The sequence below is a fragment of the Calonectris borealis genome, chromosome 1, assembly GCF_964195595.1.
Source record: "Calonectris borealis chromosome 1, bCalBor7.hap1.2, whole genome shotgun sequence".
NCBI classification, from domain to species: domain Eukaryota; kingdom Metazoa; phylum Chordata; class Aves; order Procellariiformes; family Procellariidae; genus Calonectris; species Calonectris borealis.
Genome location: NC_134312.1, coordinates 158892637 through 158912824, shown reverse-complemented (window position 1 = coordinate 158912824; position 20188 = coordinate 158892637). Strand labels below are relative to the sequence as shown.

Genomic DNA, 20188 nt, shown 5'->3' with positions numbered 1-20188 from the left:
TCTTTGGCCAAGTTCTGGGCCATATCACTTGTTCTCTAAAACTAGCCTTAATTATATTTATTGAAATTATGAAATAATATCGAATACTTAAAATTCATTCCTGTTCTAGCAACTGCTTTTAGATACTACAAATTCGTTTATTTGCTGTTGTAATACATTCAGATAGCAGCTGTTTTCTCTATTACATCTTAATAGCACTCCAGTTTACATTTTGTTTACACATATCAAGGAATCATAAACTTCACTTCTGTGATCTTGTAAAGCTTGCAATATTTTAATTATAAGGCTTAATTTGACCAATATGTGTACGAGTTATAAAGTATTGTTTCTTATCTAACATTTTTTGTTTGTAAACCTATTCTGATTTTAAAGCATCTCATGCATTATTCTTAACTTCTGAAGTGCTAATGAACTTTTAGTAGTTTTACTTAACTTGTATACAGTTGACTGGGTTTTTTTCCCAAGCACTAAGACAGAAATTATTGTCTTTTATCAAGAGCTCTTGGAGCATTGTTTTCAACATTTTGGTCCAGCAGAGAACTTTTTTCTCATTTAGAAATACCCAAACTTTTATTTGGCCAGAGCAAGGGTGTTTCGTAAAATGCTTTGTTTTCTTGCCACAAAAACTCTAGGAAGCCCTGTTACGAAAGAAATGCTGTCAAGTGGCTTTCCTCCTGCCTTTATCACTGATGTTCAATAACCATTCAAAACTTACAGGGTCAGGTAAGAGCTTTCTTAATAGAGCAGTGACATTATTTCTGGTTAGCCTCCAATGTTATATTTGCTGAGAGCTCCAATGCATTTTTCATTTGATTTTGTTTTGTTTTGTTTTTGTTTTGTGGTTCTATCATCTTTTACAGAAGGGACTTTTTTTTAAGTTTAGTTTAACCAACTAAATCTGCTAATGGTTCCACTGAGCAGTTATTCAGAAGTGTTTGCTAATGTGTTTTGCTTTAGGAAAATATCCAAAATAATTGGATTGAGAATGCAGCATGCAAAGTATTTTTCCAATAGCAGTATTTGGAAAATCTATATGTGAATGGTGCTGTATGCTCATTGTTGCATATATGTGTGTGTTTAAGCTACAACAGCTTAAGTGAATACTTGAACACAACAAAATAAGTACTTGAAGACAGAAGAAGAATGAGCAACTGTGAGTGCTTGGCATATAATTTAGAGCTTCAAAATTACATTTTTACTTGCTTGATAATTAAGCTTGTTTTTTCTTTTTTTTTAGCTCAATCTTTTAAGTATTGATCCTGCAAAGACTTGTGCATGTGATTAACATTCAATGGAAGTGTTCAGGCAGCTAAAATTAGGCAGGTTCTTCAGTCCTTGCAGGATTTGGATCTCTGATTCCTTAACGTTTATATTCTTAAGAAATATTTAAATTTTTTTTGCTGTAATGCAAAATATTTATTTCTGAACACCCTTGAAATGTTTTTGTAAGCTTTTCTTAATGGGATATTTCAAGTGGACATTGGGAAAATGTGACTTTTCTTGGAGGAGTTAGAGGAAAGGAAAAATATTGTAATGAGCGAACGGAAATGAATAGCAAACTCTAATACGAGATTTCATAAACTTTGCCAACAACAGAAATACCACCATGTTCACTAACTTTGCTGCTATGTCACTTTTCAGTAAAAAATAAAAAAAAAGCTATTTCCTATGAATGTTCCGAAGGGAATATATGAAACAATGTCTTGATTGCACTAATTCTTAGTGCTGTAACTGCTGAAGTGGTATGAACTATCTTGCAACACCCTGAACGCTGTCAGTGTTTGGGTGTTAAGAACCTGATTTATTTTACATTAGGTCTTAAGTAGACACATTCATTTGTGCATGTTAGTTACAGCATTGACAAGTATCGTAAGCTGTCTCTTTAGAATTAGTATTATCAAGAGGAAGCTTTTTTTATAATCTCTTCTTAATAAATTACCAATAGTGAGGAGCTGACCCAAAACCTGAGGCTTGTCTTCATGCTTATCTGTCTTCATTGCTTGTTTATAATTATGTGCACTTCTCTGTGTGTGTGGGTGTGTATATATCATTCACTATGTACATTCATACTTGTTTCTGCAGTAAGTTTGTGACTTCCTAGGAATCAAAACTCTCAATTGGGTCTTTGTTTCTGTAGGTTAAAGATATACCTGTCTGGTTCTTGATTTTTTTTTTTAAATTTTTTTTTTATACCATACAGTTGCCTCTAGAGAATGAAAATCCAAAGAAGCTAGAAATGTGATGAATAAAAAATGAGAATAGTGACATCTGTGTTACATAAGATGTTCTGAAGTCAAAGATGTTTATGAAGTTAGAAATAATCTCTAGGAAGTTCATGTTTATGACTCCTACTGTGAATCATCTGTTTTACTGCAAAGAAAAATGCAAGCTATCTTGTGTAAATGTTTTATTTTGTTTAAATCACTTCTGCTACCTGAATCTGTTATTACTTATTAAGCCTTGTAAGATTAAAATATTAAAATATCTAATTTGTTTTTGTTTTTGCATTGTAGGTTTTGACTTTTGCCTATAAGCATGCATTGGTAAATAAAATGTATGGGAGAGGTCTCAAGTTTGCCACAAAACTTGCAGAAGAGAAGCCAACGAAGGACAACTTGAAAAACTGCATTCAGGTAAGGTGTATTTGGTAAAGTAATGGGCCATGTTCACGCTGAGTAAGCTTTTAAAAGTAAGATATAAGTCTTTTTGAATTTTTGATACCTTTTACATTGTAGAACTCACTAAACTTAACATTTTAATTTTATCCAGGCTTTTGTGGCTTGACCTCCATTTTTAATAGTGATTTCTTCTTTCTTTTTCTAGAATAGCTAGTTTGTGAGTAACTGTCATTTTTTAGCAGATTTACTTTCTGGAACTTACTTTGGGGCGTAAAGAAAGTAGAGACAACTTAGCCAAAGATCTTCTGCATATTTAAAATCCCATTACGTTGCTGTTTAACCACTATTATTTTTACTATTATTAATCACAATTATTGCTAGTAGAATTTAGGTGGAGAATTAATGGGAATTACTGTAACTCCTAGGACAAAACTTTTGTGCATTGAGTTGAAAGACGGTAGATCATATAGAATGGTTTTCTTTTTCCCCTTTCAGGACTAAGTAATTCAACATCACCAGTTCTCCAATCTGTTGTCTTTCTGATAATAGACATCTTTAGTAAGATGTTCATATCAATGCAGTGTTTGTTGGAAAGATTTAGATTTTTAAAAGAATAAGACCCTAGAGCTTCTCATTTTTTTTTAATGTTTGCTTTTTTCCTTCAGCTAATGAAGTTGCTTGGATGGACTCATTGTGCAACTTTCACTGAAAATTGGCTTCCTGTCATGTACCCACCTGATTATTGTGTATTCTAGAAAACCAACAATTGTAAACTTAAAGTGATTTTATATGGGGCAGGATATGAAAAGATAACTTTGACTTTTTATTGGAACGCATGTTTTCATTACTGAATGCTGATTATTAAATTGTGTGTATTTATCAGTAAAGGCACCTGGGTAGAGCTTAATACCTGTTGACCTAACTCCTGTCATCAGGGAGTTTCCTTATTGTGCATCCCATTGCTGGCAATGGATGTGCCAGAACTGCCAACACCAAGGATTTGGAATTAGGCTGGAAAGGCTTACTGCATGCATGTTAGGTTCTTAACTGTTACTTTTAACTGCAAACCTGTAAAAGCTCTGTATTTTTTACAGTAAACTGAATTTTAACACGTTTGATCTTAATTTCAATTGTATGAAGGCCTTAAAGCTACTTGAAGAGTAGCTAAAATCTTATTTATTAGACTAAAGTAACGGGACATCATTACCTGTATTGTTTGCAAGAGTTTACATTTAATTTTTTTTAAGAAAAATTCAACCTCTCAAACTGTTACAATGTGTCACTGGGAATTGCTGATGCATAGGTGCTCTTGTAAATCTTCATTTTGGAGTGTTTTCAGGCAAACTCAAAAATCCATGTGAAGTTGAGTATCAGGACAGGCTGATACATGTATAAAAGTGCCAGACAGTTAAGTCTTGATCAGGTATTGTAAAGCTATACATATATGTTTAATAATGTTAAAAATGTAAAACACAGCAGAATAAATGTGCAAAGTTGAAGATCAAAAAACACCATGTGCACTCTGATACTTTAAAAGATTATTTTGTAATTAATAAAAACAAATAATGAAGCTGAAAATCGTATTGGTTTCTGAAAGAATATATAAATGAAACTTGCTGAAAGAAAACACCTTACAAACCACAGAAGTTCAGTGCAGCCCAGAAGATCAATGCTTTCTGTTAAAACCTTTTTACTAACTATTTCTACTATCATTGTTCCTTCAGTGGAGTGAAATTGGTCTGTTTGAACAGGTCATAAGTATCAACCAGAGACAAATTGCTATATCATTTGTCTTGCCAGTTTTTTCATAACTTGTAATGCAAAACTCGGATACAACCGCACCTTTACAAACATGAATGCACAGAAGATGCACCATAATGCTGCAAAACATTTAAGGTGCTGCCATTAAATCAAAATTAGTAATAGTTTTCTCTTTAATTCTCTCTTACTGTGGCTTTAAGCAGCTTGACATTTGATTCTGGAAATTCTGCTAGAATGGTTGTGTTAAATATATTGCAAAGTTTTTCCAAAAATTCATAGTCTGTACTGAATCTGAATTTATTTGCCCATAGTAATACTGTTCCTGGCTTACAAAAATACACCATTGTTGCTAATAGGGGGTCCAGAGCTGCATGATGGTATACAACATCAGTTGCCAGTATGAAATCATAATGGTAAGTTGATAGAGGGAAGTCTTCATTGAGGCCTTCTCCCCATACCAGTTTTCTCACTTCAGGTTTGTGCATATTCATGTTCTGTGTATTTCTTGAAATATTATATGAGAGATTTTCAAGAACTTCAGGCAAATCAGTAGCTGTAACATAAGCTCCTATAGAAAACATGAATTTGTTTCAATTCATAGGTAGGTAGTTGAAAATATATATATAAAACTTTATCTACATAACTTCCCCAGCTTCCCCCTCACCAATAACTAGGGTAGTTACTTTATTAACAAAACAGTATTTTACAGTAATTTTCATTTTAAAAAAAGCAGTGACAAACAAAGTTTACTTCAACTGTTGCTTCATTTCCTTAAAGTGACAGTGGCAGATCTAGATCATCTTTCACAAGAAACCCAAAAGGAAATACAAATTTACTAACCTAAGATAGAGGCCACAATGGAAACCAAGCCTGTTCCAGCGCCAATTTCCAAAACTTTTTTGTCTTTGAGGTTGAATTGTTCTTGATTTGATTCCAGATATTGAGATAAAGCCAGTGCCTAAAACAGTTAACACATATCCATAAGAGGGTAACAGGTAAGTTGCACAAAAATTCATCAGATGTTTTTATACAGGGGAGTTTTTTATACAAACACTGAAGGCTGTAACATAAAAATGTAATATGGAAAGAATTATCATGTGTCCTGCTTTTTATATATTAAAAAAAAATTAAACAGCTTATTTTTAGTTTTGGGTTTATGGATTTGCTACACACTTCTATACACTGTGAGTCCTCTGACAGCTTAAGACAGGCAGTGTTTAGATGTGAACCATACAGTCAGAACAGCAAACAAGAGGTTTAACAATACATAAAAAGTAATGTTGTGGTTTATTATCACTACCACAAAGTAGATCCAGGCTTCAGCAGAGATTTTTTTTAAAACAGACTTTTTGTTTGGTGGTTTTTTTTTTTGCAAAAGAAATATTAAAAAATTGTTACCTACCAACTCAACACTTGTCTATTGATAATAGTATAAACTTAAAAAAAAAAAAAAAAAAAAAAAAAACAAAAAAAAACAAAACAAAAAAAACCCTGCACTGTATGGAAGTATTGCTTATCAGACCTTTGTAAAGATCTTATCAATAGAACATAAATTTATTGTTTATAAACAACGTAAACTGATGCCAGAGAAACTAACTTCCCCCTTTTGCTTCTCTTCTTTAGAGTTGTGTTACTGTTTTAACTCTTGTGCTTTTCATAATGCAACAGTGGCTACCTGCTCTGGGAAAGCTGACAGCTAATGAATCACCAGTCCAATTTGTGCATTCTGACACCTGATTAATGTGAGAACTGATGATCTGGCATGTCAAAATAAGATACTGTTTCACCCACCCATACGCTTTCTTTTTCTCTATTGTTTTGAAATTGTCTGCCATTTTCTGTGAGCTTTTTCAATAAATGTGGATCTGAAAAATTTTTAAATCCTAATTTTCATGTCTGTATCAGTTGACCCTATTTTCCCTCAAAGGCAGTTTTCTCAGTCCACATAAAATTATGTTTTTAAGAGCAGGAGAAGCAAAGACTGAAGAAGAGCTGTTTGCAAATATGGTTTTCCATACTGCAATGGAACTGTTCCAGCCTGTTCTTTAAAAAAAGCATATTTAATAGTTTTAAGCTCCTTTATTTAATCTCTCACAACTTTCTTCTTCAGCTTCCTTTTTGTACTGCTGATTGATTGCTTCCCAACAGTGCCTGATTGGAAACATGGAAGAAGCTGAACACTTCTTCCTGAGTTCTCTTTCTTAATTTTTTTCAACACCTGCATCCAACTTACAAATTACTTAGGTGCCGCAGTTCTTCTGGCATGAACTGGCAAATTAGCATAAGGCAAAGCTTTCTGCTGAAGTACTTGACAACTTCGTCCTGCATAGGGAAACCTCCGCTGTCAGAAGTGTCATCTAAGAAAGCTTCCTTAATATTTGTGTGCCACTGTCATGGTTTGCTCTTGTGTCGCGTCAGCTTTCTGGGTGCTGTATCACGTACTTACCCCCGGCCATACCACAGCTCCAAAGTGTTCTATGGACTCCTGAATGACGATCTGGTGGCCAACATATGTGTAGTGCTCTTTATCAAAGTAGTGGGAAACTCTAGGAACCCAGTTCTGTAGAATTTTAAGAGTTACTGGTGAATCTGTGAGAGAAAAGACACAATGTGCAGGTGTTTATATGCAACTTGTTAAAGAGCAAGAAGTATTTTGTGAAGAGAGTACGTAGGCACATGGACTAGAAGAGCTGTCAGGTCATTGGCCTCGAGACTGGTTGCTGTCCAGAAGTGGGTGGCCTGGCTGGCCAGGGAGTGAAAGAAGCAGTGGTCGTTTCCTGCCATTCTGAGTGTTTGCGTGGGCAATTGACAGCTAGAAATGAGCCTTTTAAAAAAGTCTATTATTCAAATATATAACTCTGCTAATAACAGCTAGAAGACTTTCAGGACCAAGTTAGCCTGTATTTTGGGGTATGCTGTAGTTCATACTATGCCAGAGTATGCCGCGTCAGGATATATGCTGTAGTTTTTGTTTGTGGGGCCAACAGATCTAGAACATTAAGCTTCTTTTTACAAAAGAAGGATTTAGGATTTACCTCTTACATTGAAGAAAACCTAGCTCTTTTTAGTGGTTATTTTTTGACCATTCTTCCACAAAAGGAGGGTGGTAAGATACTCTTTAAGTTTATGTTGACGTATATGGTGCTGTTCAGCGAGCATCAGTACTACAGTTGTGCTAGCATGTCTCATCATAGCGAGTGGGTGAGATTTTTCAGGAGAGCTCTGCTGAACTGCTCCATCTGATCTCACTGAAAACAAGGACACTCTTCTGAATGACTACTGTTGCTGGAAGCCTGTTAGCAGGATATGCATAGATGGTACAAAATTATCTTTAACTGCAAAGAAAAATTTTGCTCTGGCTTGCATGGATTTTAATTGATGCCTGTCTGGAGTCCTTGGTAGGTGTTTGAGCAGTATAGCCTGTTGAAATTTGTAATACCACAGCTTCAGCAGTGCCAGCCCAATTAATGCATGCTATAATCATATCTCTGATTGTAATTGAGAAATAATTCTTAGATGTCTAAATAAAATCCAGAGACTTTTTTAAACGTACATCTCAATTATGGAGGTAGTCTTTTTTCGAGATTTGGTCAGATAATAAATACAAACATAGGGGGACATGATGGAAAAAAATAGAGATCAAAAGGAAAGTTGACATGGTGATATCTATTACTTGAAGACCAAGAAAAGTGAAAGTATGAAATGCTATGGCAATTGCAGTATTTAAATTGGATTAAACCTGAGTTGGATTCTGCTGTTGATGATGCATGCTTGGAGCTGCAAGTGCAGTTTTCAGAGTCGTACTCCTCTTCACAGGTTTCTTCTTCCTCCGTTTGGCAGTCCATTACTCTTTGAACTTTGTTGGGGAACGGTGGCTGCTGTGCAGAGATCATGGCAAAAGAGCTGAAATAGAAGGGGGAAAGTAATGTTGTAGAAGCTTTGTATGAGATATGATTGGAAGAAGACAGGGAGTAGTTTGGGTGGGCTTTGGTTTTGGGGTTTTTTTCAATGACAGGTTGAAGGGACAGGCAGCCACAATGAGAGGTGACATCCCCACTCCACTGGAAGTTGCTGCGAACACTTTCCGGTAAGGCAGTAATAGCATCAGAGTTCTTATTTTATCATGTTTATCATGTTTATTATTTTATCATGTTTATTTTATCATCTATGCAAAAACTTAGCATTATGTCACTAAATGGATGCCACTAATTAGTATGAAAAATAAGCTACTTGCATGGTACTCCTATCAGTTGAAGCAACAGCTGAGAAAGATGAACTGTCTTTTAATGTTTATGACTTCTTATCTGTGTAATTTACCATTTCCGAAAGAACTTGGGATTTGGCGTTCCTGCGATAAAATGGGTTAATTTGCTGCATCCAGTACTCTTGATTTTGTCCCCTTGTATACCGTTGCCTTCTCTCCTTTGCCTTTTCCTGCAGAACAGCTAATTGAATTACCCTGAAATGTAGTGAACTGCAGAGTATGTAGATTGCAGTCAAAAAATAATTGCAGTGAGAAGTTTGGATCGGTAAGCTTTTTTGGAGAACTCTGTGTGTTATGAATGACTGCATCTTCAGCGTACAGGGCAGCGCCCATAAGAAGGAACTGCTTGACAGCAACTAACAAGCAGTAAAAGAGGAGCCTGGGGAGAAATATGCCAGTGAAACTTTTCACTTAACTATAGTTTTCTTCAGTGATAGCACCTATGTATATGCGTATCCATGTGTGTGTCTGTGCGCACAAGCAATTCACTACCCTGGACTTCGGCCTCTTCAGGGATCTGCTTGGCAGAGTGTCTTGGGACAAAGCCCTGGAGGGAAGAGGGGCCCAAGAAAGCTGGTTAATATTCAAGGATCACCTCCTCCAAGCTCAGGAGCGATGCATCCCAACAAAGAGGAAATCGGGCAAAAACGTAGGAGATCTGCATGGATGAACAAGGAGCTCCTGGACACACTCAAACACAAAAAGGAAGCCTACAGAGGGTGGAAGCCAGGACAGGTAGCCTGGGAGGAATACAGAGAAATTGTCCGAGCGGCCAGGGATCAGGTTAGGAAAGCTAAAGCCCAGATAGAATTAAATCTGGCCAGGGACGTCAAGGGCAACAAGAAAAGCTTCTATAGGTACGTTGGGGATAAAAAGAAGACTAGGGAAAATAGGAGCCTTCTCCGGAAGGAAACAGGAGACCTGGTTACCCGGGATATGGAGAAGGCGGAGGTACTCAATGACATTTTAGGCTTGTGTTCACCGGCAAGTGCTCGAGCCTCACCGCCAAAGCCGCAGAAGGCAAAGGCAGGGACTGGGAGAATGAAGAGCCGCTCACTGTAGGAGAAGATCAGGTTCGAGACCATCTAAGGAACCTGAAGGTGCACAAGTCCATGGGATCCAATGAGATCCATCCGCGGGTCCTGAGGGAACTGGCAGATGAAGTTGCTAAGCCACTACCCATCGTATTTCAAAAGTCGTGGAAGTCCAGTGAAGGTCCCGCTGACTGGAAAAGGGGAAACATAACCCCCATTTTTAAAAAGGGGAAAAAAGGAACACCCAGGGAACTCCAGGCCAGTCAGTCTCACCTCTGTGCCTGGGAAGATCATGGAACAGATCCTCCTGGAAGCTATGCTAAGGCACATGGAGGACAGGGAGGTGACTCAAGACAGCCAGCATGGCTTCACCAAGGGCAAGTCCTGCCTGACCAACCTAGTGGCCTTCTATGATGGAGTGACTACATCAGTAGACATGGGAAGGACTACAGATGCCATCTGTCTGGACCTCTGTAAGGCCTTTGACTCGGTCCCCCACAACATCCTTCTCTCTAAACTGGAGAGATATGGATTTGATGGGTGGACTGTCCGGTGGATGAGGAATTGGTTGGATGGTCACATCCAGAGGGTAGTGGTCAATGGCTCAATGTCCAGATGGAGGTCGGTGACGAGTGGTGTCCCTCAGGGTTCCGTATTGGGACCTGTACTGTTCAATATCTTCATCAATGACATGGGCAGTGGGATCGAGTGCACCCTCAGCTTGGTGTCATCTGCAAACTTGCTGAGTGGTGTGGTCGACACGCCTGAGGGACGGGATGCCATCCAGAGGGACCTGGACAAGCTTGAGAAGTGGGCCCATGTGAACCTCATGAGGTTCAACAAGGCCAAGTGCAAGGTCCTGCACCTGGGTCGGGGCAACCCCCGATATCCATACAGGCTGGGGGATGAAGGGCTTGAGAGCAGCCCTGCCAAGAAGGACTTGGGGGTACTGGCGGACGAAAAGCTGGACATGAGGCAACACTGTATGCTTGCAGCCCAGGCGGCTAACCGTATCCTGGGCTGCATCAAAAGAAGCGTGGCCAGCAGGTCAAGGGAGGTGATTGTGCCCCTCTACTCTGCTCTGGTGAGACCCCACCTGGAGTCCTGCATCCAGCTCTGGGGTCCTCAGCACAAGAACGACATGGACCTGTTGGAGCAGGTCCAGAGGAGGGCCACAAAACTGATCAGGGGGATGGAACGCCTCTCCTATGAAGAAAGACTGAGAGAGTTGGGGTTGTTCAGCCTGGAGAAGAGAAGGCTTCGGGGAGACCTTATTGCAGCCTTTCAGTACTTAAAGGGGTCTTATAAGAAAAATGGGGACAATCTTTTTAGCAGGGCCTTTTGTGACAGGACAAGCGGGAATAGTTTTAAACTAAGAGGGTAGATTCAGACTAGATACAAGGAAGAAATTTGTTATGATGAGGGTGGTGAAACACTGGCACAGGTTGCCCAGAGAGGTGGTAGATGCCCCATCCCTGGAAACATTCAAGGTTAGGTTGGACAGGGCTCTGAGCAACCTCATCTAGTTGAAGATGTCCCTGCTTATTGCACAAGGGTTGGACTAGACGACCTTTAAAGGTCCCTTCCAACCCAAACTATTCTATGATTCTATATGTACACACACATATATATGTATAAAGAGAAAAAAAATTATTCATAACTTGCTCTGTCCAAAGGCTGTACAAGTTCACCCTTCCACGTATCATGATGGCTGGCGTATGCTACATTTTTCTCCATGACTGGCCCCATTCTGTTCATTTTTGAGAATGCATATGTGTTTGCTCTCTCCAGCCACATGCACTGCAGACGATGTATTGTATTAATTTGGGTTGCATCATACTGCAGGCGGCTGTTCTAGATATCCTGGCCAGAAGGGGGAGAGGTTTGGCAGCGGCCGGGAGGTTCAGCAATGCCTGCAGGTAGTTTTTTAAGGAGCAGAGTGACTGCTAACTTGTGTGGGTGGTTTATTTGCACACAGGGTATTGACACATTACAGTTTTACTGATACCTGATATATTCCTTATTGCTACTCTGCTTATTCACAAGGACCAGATTTGTGTTCTAACTCCTGTAGCACTGTGTTTGTTCAGTCGTGGCAGTGGTTTTGTATTGTTTCAGCAAAGAGTGTGCTCTGAAGTAAATTGATATTTTCCTCAGAGGGCCTCCATCTAGCTAGTAACAAGTTCTGGCTATGCACCTTTTGTGTATAATTTGAGATATGATGATGGTAGGTAAGAGACCGAAGATAATGCTGCAGTTACAGCATTCCCTGGCGCGTGAGTGAATGCTTCCGTGTTCGTTTCACACGTGAAAGTGTGCCTCCTTACAACAGCAATGGTTTCTATGCAGTCTCATGTAATCAAAAGTGTACTTCCAGTTTTCAGCAATGCCTCTTTTTCATATCTTGAGCTAGAATAAAATCTGGTCATGTTTTAATGTTTTAGGAGATCTCTGGGAAAAATATATTAAGACTTGTGTAATTGGCAAAGTATTTAATGAAGAGAGAAGAATGTCAGAACTGGTGATGGCTACAGCCAGAAAACACTTACTTGAAGACTCAGTCTTCTGAACATTTCATGTTTAAACATGCAAAGCACTAAGTTTTCAAAGTTTCATTTTGGTTTTGGGGTTTTTGGGATTTTTTTTCATTTGGTAAGGCTCTTGTGGCATGTAATCTGTACTATTTAAGTGAAAGACTAATCCTGAAATTACAAAGCAGGGGGAAACTTCGCATTGTCCAATACCCTTATATGTAAAAACCAGAAAAGCCTGTTTAATGAGTAAACTGTTTAACTTGTCAGTTTGGGTAGAAAGTGATCCTTCTGTATTTTTTTCTTTGCTTAGATAAGTTCTTACTGCAACAGGTCAAAATTTCAGTTGGCTATGCATAGCAGTGCATACCACGAAATAGCTTGGAAACAAGCTTAGTAAATATATATTTGTTGATCAACTGTTGAGTACTTGCAGTAAATACAATTGCATCTCTGATCATGAGAGATAGATATATACCCTGTTATCACTCATTCAGTACAGACTGAACTCTAAATTAAATTAGACGTGTTACATTAAATTTTCAAAGTAAAAATTGGTATGTTTTCTTGTGCTTTGTCCTTTGAGCTTCTCTAAAAGAGGAGTCTGCTTAAATACTTATGAAGATGCTTTGTTTTTTTTATTAAATCCCTTCTTAAAACAATCAGGAGGTCTGGAAGATGCCTAGTGGTTACACTGGCACTGTGGTGAGACTGCTGTGGTCCTTAAGTCCATCAGGTGCCTGAGCTCTTAGAATGGTAAGCTGGGGGGATAAAGATTATGCGCTCTGCATTTGTATGTCACCCAAAACACTGGGCTCCGGTTTATGGCTGGGCTTCTAGATGCTATAATAATATCTTTTCATAGGTGTAGTTTTTGCAAAATAGAAAGGTGGTGTTGATTTTTGGTTTGTTTGGGTTTTTTATATAGCCTACTGCCATAACTATTAATTACAGATTTCATAAACTGGAGTAAAAAGTAAGGCTTTTTTTAGCTGCAAACTACAGGATAGATGTAGTCTTATAATTTCAAGAATTCAAGTATGTTAGCATCTTGGCATTAATGATGCATAGCTTTATTTTATCATTTTAAATGACAAACTGTACCTGAAGACTACAGACACAAGTGAGTATTGAGTAAGCTGTTTGCATTATTATATACCCTATGTGTAATACGGTCAAGTTGCTGCTGTGCTTCTAGAATTGTAAATGCTGACGTTTCTTACTGTTTTGACATTTTTCTGATCCATATTTCACTGAAAATGGTATATCTCTAAAAGCATTTTGATTTAATAGGATAATATTGCAACCTAAATCTGTTTCCTTAGAAAATATTGGCTCTTTTTGAATGTTAGCAGCTGATTTCTTTGCAAAATGATCCTGAAGGGAAATCATCATTAAATTCTGTGCTTTCCAAAGTTTTCAAACCCATATTGACTTCATTAATAAACTATTGTGAACAAAATAACGTACCAAATCACATTTGATTTCTTCAGAACCTAAGGAAGAAAGAATAATTCACAAAATTATATCTATTTGACAATGCTACATAAAATTAACAAGGTAATTAAACACTGAAGGGCAAATTGTAGGATGGTGATAAACTTTAAGGTAACAGTTTATCCCCTATAAGAATAAACTTTGTGCCTCAACTTCTAAAATCCATTGCTTTTCAAATCTAGCTACGTGGCCCAAAAAAACAGAAAGTAGGTTAGTGAGCAGTACTGTGTCACTGGGTCTTCAGCTATAAACACAACTCTGCTGAAATGTGTTTCTCTCACCTCTGCGCAAAGTTACAGAGCGTAGTCTGTTTTAGTCTGAATTATTTGGGCAAAAGCCAATTCCATTTGCTCGCATGGGAAACGCAATTGCAACGTGTTCTTTGCGAGATAGGGCTTAGCCATACACCCATACTATACACAGACATCCGTGTTTCTTAAAGCTCACGCAATTTTCTCATGTCCTCCTGTGCTGTATAAAAAAAAGTATTCTGAAAAGATGAATATAAAGTGCTAGGAAATAAAGGAAATGTCAGTGCTAGGAACATCACTGTAGTAAACCTATATGATATTTGAGTCCACAAGGTAAATGCATCCAAATACTGAAAGCCAGCAACGATAGTCACTCCTCGCGAAACAGTGGGGGTTAGGTAAGCTGGATTTCACACAGCTGACCTGAAATGTAAGAATTCAGACAAGCGCGTTGCCTTTGTTAGTTAGCAGAGAACACGAAGGCACATCAGATGAGGTTAGCTGGACAGCTCTGTGGTTACCTGCTGAGACAGAGGGCCCTGGAAGTTTCCTGTGGGCAGATGCACGCTCCAGAGGTTTTTATACAGGCATGCACCTGGGAGGAATAACTCTCTGCTCCGACCAGTCGGATTGCAGGCTATTTAGAGTAACATTACCAGGCAGCGCTCAAAGAACTTACTATGTTACTCTAAACTCTTCCACATTTGCAGTACAAAATGAAAACGCTCTTAGGCTTTGAAGTCCCAAGGGTACCAGCCTTCAGAAATAAAATCTCTGCTTCCTCCAACCTCTCCTTCTGTTTTTGCAGATTAAGTGGTTCCCTGCGTTCGCCTTACGGTCTCCAGTGCTGACCCAAACAAGCAACTTACCGTGGGCAAACTAGTGCATAAATAATGTGTGTGGCCACTTGGCAGTAGCCCAAACGCAGGGAAAAGTTCATGAAGCTCCTACTGCCAGGAAAAGGTCAAGTCTTCCTCGCCCCGCTGAGCGTCTGGCTGGGGAAGCTCTGGGTACCCTCCCCTGCCCTGCGTCACGGAGGGTATGGGGAACTAGCAGTCCTGAGGAAATAACAGCTTTCCCGTCGTCTTTAGCGCAGATGGATATTATAGATGTTGGAGATAAACCAAATATGTATTCCTTACGCGTTCCAAGAATTTGAGTTTTATATGCATTTACCACTTTGCTGCCCTTCTGCTCTCCCTTCTCCTTCTTAGAAGGAGAAAGAAATTCAACTAGAAATTTGCAGAAAGAAATTCAACTAGAGGGTAGAAAAATTCAAAAGGAACTTTGAGAATCATAAAGCTGGAAAATAACCCCCGGCTAATTAATGAACAACTGAAGGTTGGCAGTAGAAATAAGGGGTGGGGGGTGGGAATGTAGATTTTTAACTCTATAGGCATTTGCATGTTTAGATGAACAGCTTCTGAATTCAGGTAATGCTCTCTTGAAGAGTGCAAAGGAAAAAATGAGCCTTTTCTGTCGCCGTGGCTGTGTATTTCACCCCTTAGCCGCTGCGTGTCTCTAGTAGTCACACCAAGTATAGGAAACACTTGGCTGCCCATTCGAACGCTCACCAGTTTCTTTCCTCTGAAATTTGATAGTTAAAAGACACTTTTTTTTTTATTTGGGACCTAGTATTAAGATCCTAACTGTATTAAGTTGATATCATAAACATTGCATTTCACAGGCCTGCCTGACTTTACAAGCAGTGCAAATGAGCGGTCCTGAGCTAGGTCAGTAGCTGTTATTAGAAAGAAAAAGGCAGATACGCTGCTGTTGGAATGACTGCCATACCTTTCTTAGAGACACGGTCTTTTTAGCAGGCATGTTCCCGCTGTCATATTTATTGTATTTGTCACCGGGGGTGAATGTAGCTCAGGCTGGTGCTGCTGTTAAAGTTCTGTCCTAAGCTTTGGCAACGGGATTGATGCTGAACATAAATAGTTTATTTTTTAAATCAAATCAGAGGAACTGGCTTATTCTATCTTGTGTCTCTTGTGTAAGCAACTAAAAAGGGTGGCAACCATAGGGACAGTGTTACAGCTTATTTACAAATCATGTGGGTATGGATTTTTTTCATGTTTCTAAGTGATACAGGAATCAACACTGATACTCCGAAAGGTAGCTGTGGTTGACATATATTTACTATGTAATTTCTATAAATGCTTCTTGTGCTACAGTCTTATCTCCAAGCATTTCTTGTTTAACATTGAAAATTAGTGTTGTCTGGAGGTGTAGCCCCATGGAATTAAAATTTCTCCAGAATTCTGTGAGTAGGCAGGCTGCGGGGAGTACAGCACCTCAGTTCTACGTGTAAAAGGGTGATTTTCAGTTATTAACTCAACATCCAATTCCACAAAGCTCTGAATTATTCAGCTGGCTTTTCTGTTTCTGTAAACACTCATGGGGATTTTGCCATCTAGACCGTTTGTGGAAGACAAAACGCAAGAGGCTGCCGAATGCGATGAAGTAAATCAAACTTCAAATATTTTTAGAATGTATTTATTTTTAATGTGAGTGTGTGGCTTGGGTTTGGGGGGTTTTAAGTCTGGTTATATGAAACCTAATTGGTGGTGTGGGTCTTTTTCCTTTTTAGTGCTGTCATACTACCAGGAAAGCTGGGAAGAGTGTTCTTCCTAACTCTGCCTGTCACTGAACTCAGCAGTAGCATCCTCTTCAGTGTATAGGCAGAGTAGAACTGTATTCATATTATTGGATTATAGATTAGAGTGATTTAAATTTAAAACAAATTTTAAAAGTTCCTCTGCTGTTAATAATAGCAAGTTCAGTGTAAAATGATGTAACAATGTTAAAAACTTAATTAAAAACTTGTGAGAAATAGGTATGAAAATGTTAAGGTCTTCTCTGAACCCATCAGGAGCAAGAAGCCTGCCAGATTTGTGCCAAAAGAAGGCAGAGTTAAACCAGAAAAGTTAAAAGATATTCTTATCAATGAAATTAAGAGTCACAAATCACCAGGACCAGATGGTAATTACCCAGAACCCTGCAGTGAAATTACCAGCTCCGAACCAGAGCGTGGTGCCTGCTGCTGAAAGTAGACTTGGTACCAGAGCCCAGGCAATTGTGCAAACGTGAGGCGTATTTCTAAGGGGGTCCTGGAGGGATCTGCGGAACAGTGGGCCAGGGAGTCTGACATCTGTGCTAAAACTGAGAGGAACGGTAGTGTTGGTGTTACCTGATAAATAATAGGGCACCGTGTGGAAAAGGAAGAAGGTTTTCTTTGAAAGTGTCTACTTTCTTTGAAAGTGTCTACATGTAGTTCAGTGTCCTCCGGTTAATACAGCGTACATAGATTTCCACAAGCTTTTGATAAGGTCACTCACTAAAGATCCTTACAGAAATTAAGTTTTGCTGGGATAAGAAGGGGGAGTTATCTTTTGTTTTAATAATCTGTGAACAGCAAGGAGGCAATAAATGGTCAGGTTTACAATGTCCCCTGGGGAGCTGTGCTACCGAGTGTATTCCTAAAAGCTAACAGGAAATGAAGAAAATAGTGTGGTGACAATAATGTAGAATTATTCAAGATATTGAAAACAAAAATAAGCTGGAGAGTTCCAAAAGGATCTCTGACACGTTATGAGAGGTGATAATATCGGTGCTGACAAGTATAATATAATACACAGGGACAGCCTCTAACTCGCTACCACCTAGGAAAGAGATCTTAATGGCACCAGAGACAGCTATATAAAAATACCTTTGCAAATCATATCAGTAATCAAAAACATAAAGGGACTGTTGTGGTTTTGTAAGGAGAAGGAAAAAAAAAACAAACAAGCAAACAACGAAAAAGGAACATTGTTTTTCCACTCCAGCAATTCAGGGTTTGTCTCGCATGTTCAGTGTGTGACTCAAGTCTTCGATTCAAGCATTCAGGGTCTCAGAGCTCCTGCAGGATTTGCCGCGGGTCCTGGGTGGCCTGGTGAATGACTGATGAAGAATGGCAGACTCCCAGTTCTAGAGCAGATTCTCCTCGTCCTTATTGCTGGAGGCATCCGCTGGACTTTTCTGGATGTGGAAAGCATGTTTGCATTCTCCAAATCGCAGGGACTTCTTAACTGCTGTCAGCAGCCAGCTAAATGTCTACAGCATGGTGTTGACAGGGCCTGTGCTGTTTGCTGAAGTACAAACAACTGCAAGGTGAAATTTGTTCCAGGTTAGCATCTTCAGTGTTTGGGTTCTTTTTTTCCTATTCCTTATGGCTGTGGGATGAATCCCCGGCTTAAAGTCACTAATACCCAAAGGTAATACTGGTGGCCTTCCTGATTAGCGGCAGCTGAAGGTGTAGAGCAACACAGAATATGACCCTCAAACCAAACCCACTGTTTTCATTATTTTTAAAATGAGAAATCCTTTCTCCTTGGTACGGGCCTTCTTTTGCTCGCCTAGCTGAGGGGACTCCGGACTCAACCGCTTCCCTCAACCAATGCTTGACAAAAGCATTCTTTTTTTCTTTAATTGATTTAATGTTGCATGTTAAGTTAATAAGGCTTAACCTTATTTGCACATACAATGAGATGACACACATCTCAAAGAAGGGAGCAAAGCAGAGTGTTGCCAGGTAAGTAATTCTTTAAAATTGTGCTACCACATATGGGATCTTCAGGAGCATGGAAGAATGAAGAAATGCTCCAAGATTTTACGCTGAGAAGAGGGACACCAGGCTGCCTTGCCAGCGGCTCCTGACTGCCGTTAGCCGTGTGTCGTGTATTTAATGCCTGCTCTGTCCTTCCCTGGCAGCGCAAGCGCTGCAGCTCGGTAGCAAAGCTGTTGGGGAAACCAGTGCTGCATCACTCGGGCTCACTGCGAGAACCGAGACGGTGAGGAATGGGACCACGCACTGAGTGTTTATTTCCATCATCTAACCATCCTCTGTGACTTAGGCTGCTCTGGATTAGGCTAAAGAGCCTTGTTTATGTGAGAATAGATGTATTCTGTACTTTCCGTGTCCATCTGTGTGATCTGTTGAGCAAGCGCTCTTCCTGCCTTGCAGGAAAAGCAAGGAGACAGGTGAGTCAAAATTTGACTTTGGGTGGTCTGAGAAAGACCGCCCTGCACTTGTCTTTAAGTGAAGAGCCCTTTATTTAAGCACACACTCTGTAATACCAGAAGTAACAGTTTCTTTTTTTTTTTTCCTAGTAATCTCCTTGTTGAGATTTTTGTCCAGCTTTTGTATGTCTCCTCCCATAGCAGAGACCCGTTAGGTAAATGAACACAGGTCATTTAGATACCGTGCACTTGCCTGAGGAGATTGGTTAGAGAGGCACAACTGCAGAGGGAAGGCAGTGGTGGGGAACAGGGAGGCACAACATCTGGCACCGCTGGATGTGCAGAGTGCTTTGACTGCGTGAAGTCACGGGTGAACCGGATCCTTTGCCCTCGTATTCACATATTGACAGCAGAGGCAATATAACACAGTGGATTTTTTTGCAGCTGATTAACTCCTGTGTTATTACAAAGCCACATGCTTCTGCTCCCCTCTGCAATGAGTTTTGGGGATGTGTTCAAGCCTTCTGTAGTTAATTTTTCAAAATCTGAAGCCGTTTGCCTTCAAGGGATTGTTTTAGTTTGAATTTCCTTGCTAATCTTAGTTCCCCTCTGTATTTGGACAGCACTGTTTTTAATAGGGACAGGTTTTTCCCTCGGTGCCCCCTCTTTCTCATCTGCTTATTCACCCCGCCTGTTTGGAGCTCTGCTGCTCCCTGGGGAAAGAAGTCCTTAAAGCTGAGCTTTCATCTGAACTCTCTCAAAGCTTGGGAAGAATTTTACCTCCTCGCTAAGGAGCCCTCTGCCCTGCCACGGGGTGTTGTCTTACCTCCCGTGGTCCCTCTGCCATTTCTCAGCCGGTTGCTGAGAGAAGGACTCCACGCCATCTGCTATTTTTTCCTCGTGGCAAGGAAAGAGATCTTGAACTAATTCCATGGGGGCTTTTTATAGAGCAAAGATTGTGATGGTCTTAAGGTACCGAACTGGAAGTTTTACAGCAGGGCTGCCTTGACTCGATCTGTTTGGGGCTGGTTACTATACACACAACTGAGGGACCAACTTAAGGTGCCTGCGTTAAGGATGAACACCCGCTCCCCGTGCTACAGCTTTGGTTGACTGCAGTTACCACCATACAGAGATAAAACTGGCAGGGCTTTTTTAACAGCCTTTTTGGGGGGGGACACTTAGTTATCCCCTGTTGTAATAGTATGAGGATTGTAATAGCCTA

The 20188-nt window shown here is 39.6% G+C and overlaps 2 protein-coding genes across 5 annotated transcripts in view; one reads left to right on the top strand and one right to left on the bottom strand.

The window, feature by feature from the left end:
• TPP2 (tripeptidyl peptidase 2) overlaps nt 1–4734 on the top strand; it is a 56274-nt gene extending 51540 nt beyond the window's left edge. For 3 of the 4 annotated variants that reach the window (XM_075137741.1, XM_075137731.1, XM_075137751.1), the window contains 2 exons: nt 2514–2633; nt 3284–4734. In XM_075137741.1, coding sequence (XP_074993842.1) covers nt 2514–2633; nt 3284–3373 — 210 coding nt within the window. In that variant the 3' untranslated portion in view covers nt 3374–4734. Of the gene's footprint in view, nt 1–2513; nt 2634–3283 lie in introns of those variants that run through there. The other variant, XR_012671033.1, reaches the window with a different exon arrangement.
• On the bottom strand, nt 4553–19896 carry METTL21C (methyltransferase 21C, AARS1 lysine). The gene is made up of 5 exons (XM_075141060.1): nt 19790–19896; nt 8119–8282; nt 6826–6968; nt 5220–5337; nt 4553–4947 (listed from the first exon to the last, which is right to left on the bottom strand). The coding sequence occupies exons 1-5, from the start codon at nt 19894–19896 to the stop codon at nt 4553–4555; spliced, it is 927 nt and encodes a 308-aa protein (XP_074997161.1).
• Nucleotides 19897–20188: the final 292 nt, after the last annotated feature.

Coding starts and splice junctions, on each gene's coding strand:
- METTL21C (XM_075141060.1), bottom strand. CDS start 19,896: ATGGAATTAGTTCAAGATCTCTTTCCTTGCCACGAGGAAAAAATAGCA. Junction 6,969..8,118: donor AACAGCAGAATCCAACTCAG/GTTTAATCCAAT, acceptor TTTCTCTCACAG/ATTCACCAGTAACTCTTAAA. Junction 5,338..6,825: donor GAGCTGTGGTATGGCCGGGG/GTAAGTACGTGA, acceptor TAACTGTTTTAG/GCACTGGCTTTATCTCAATA.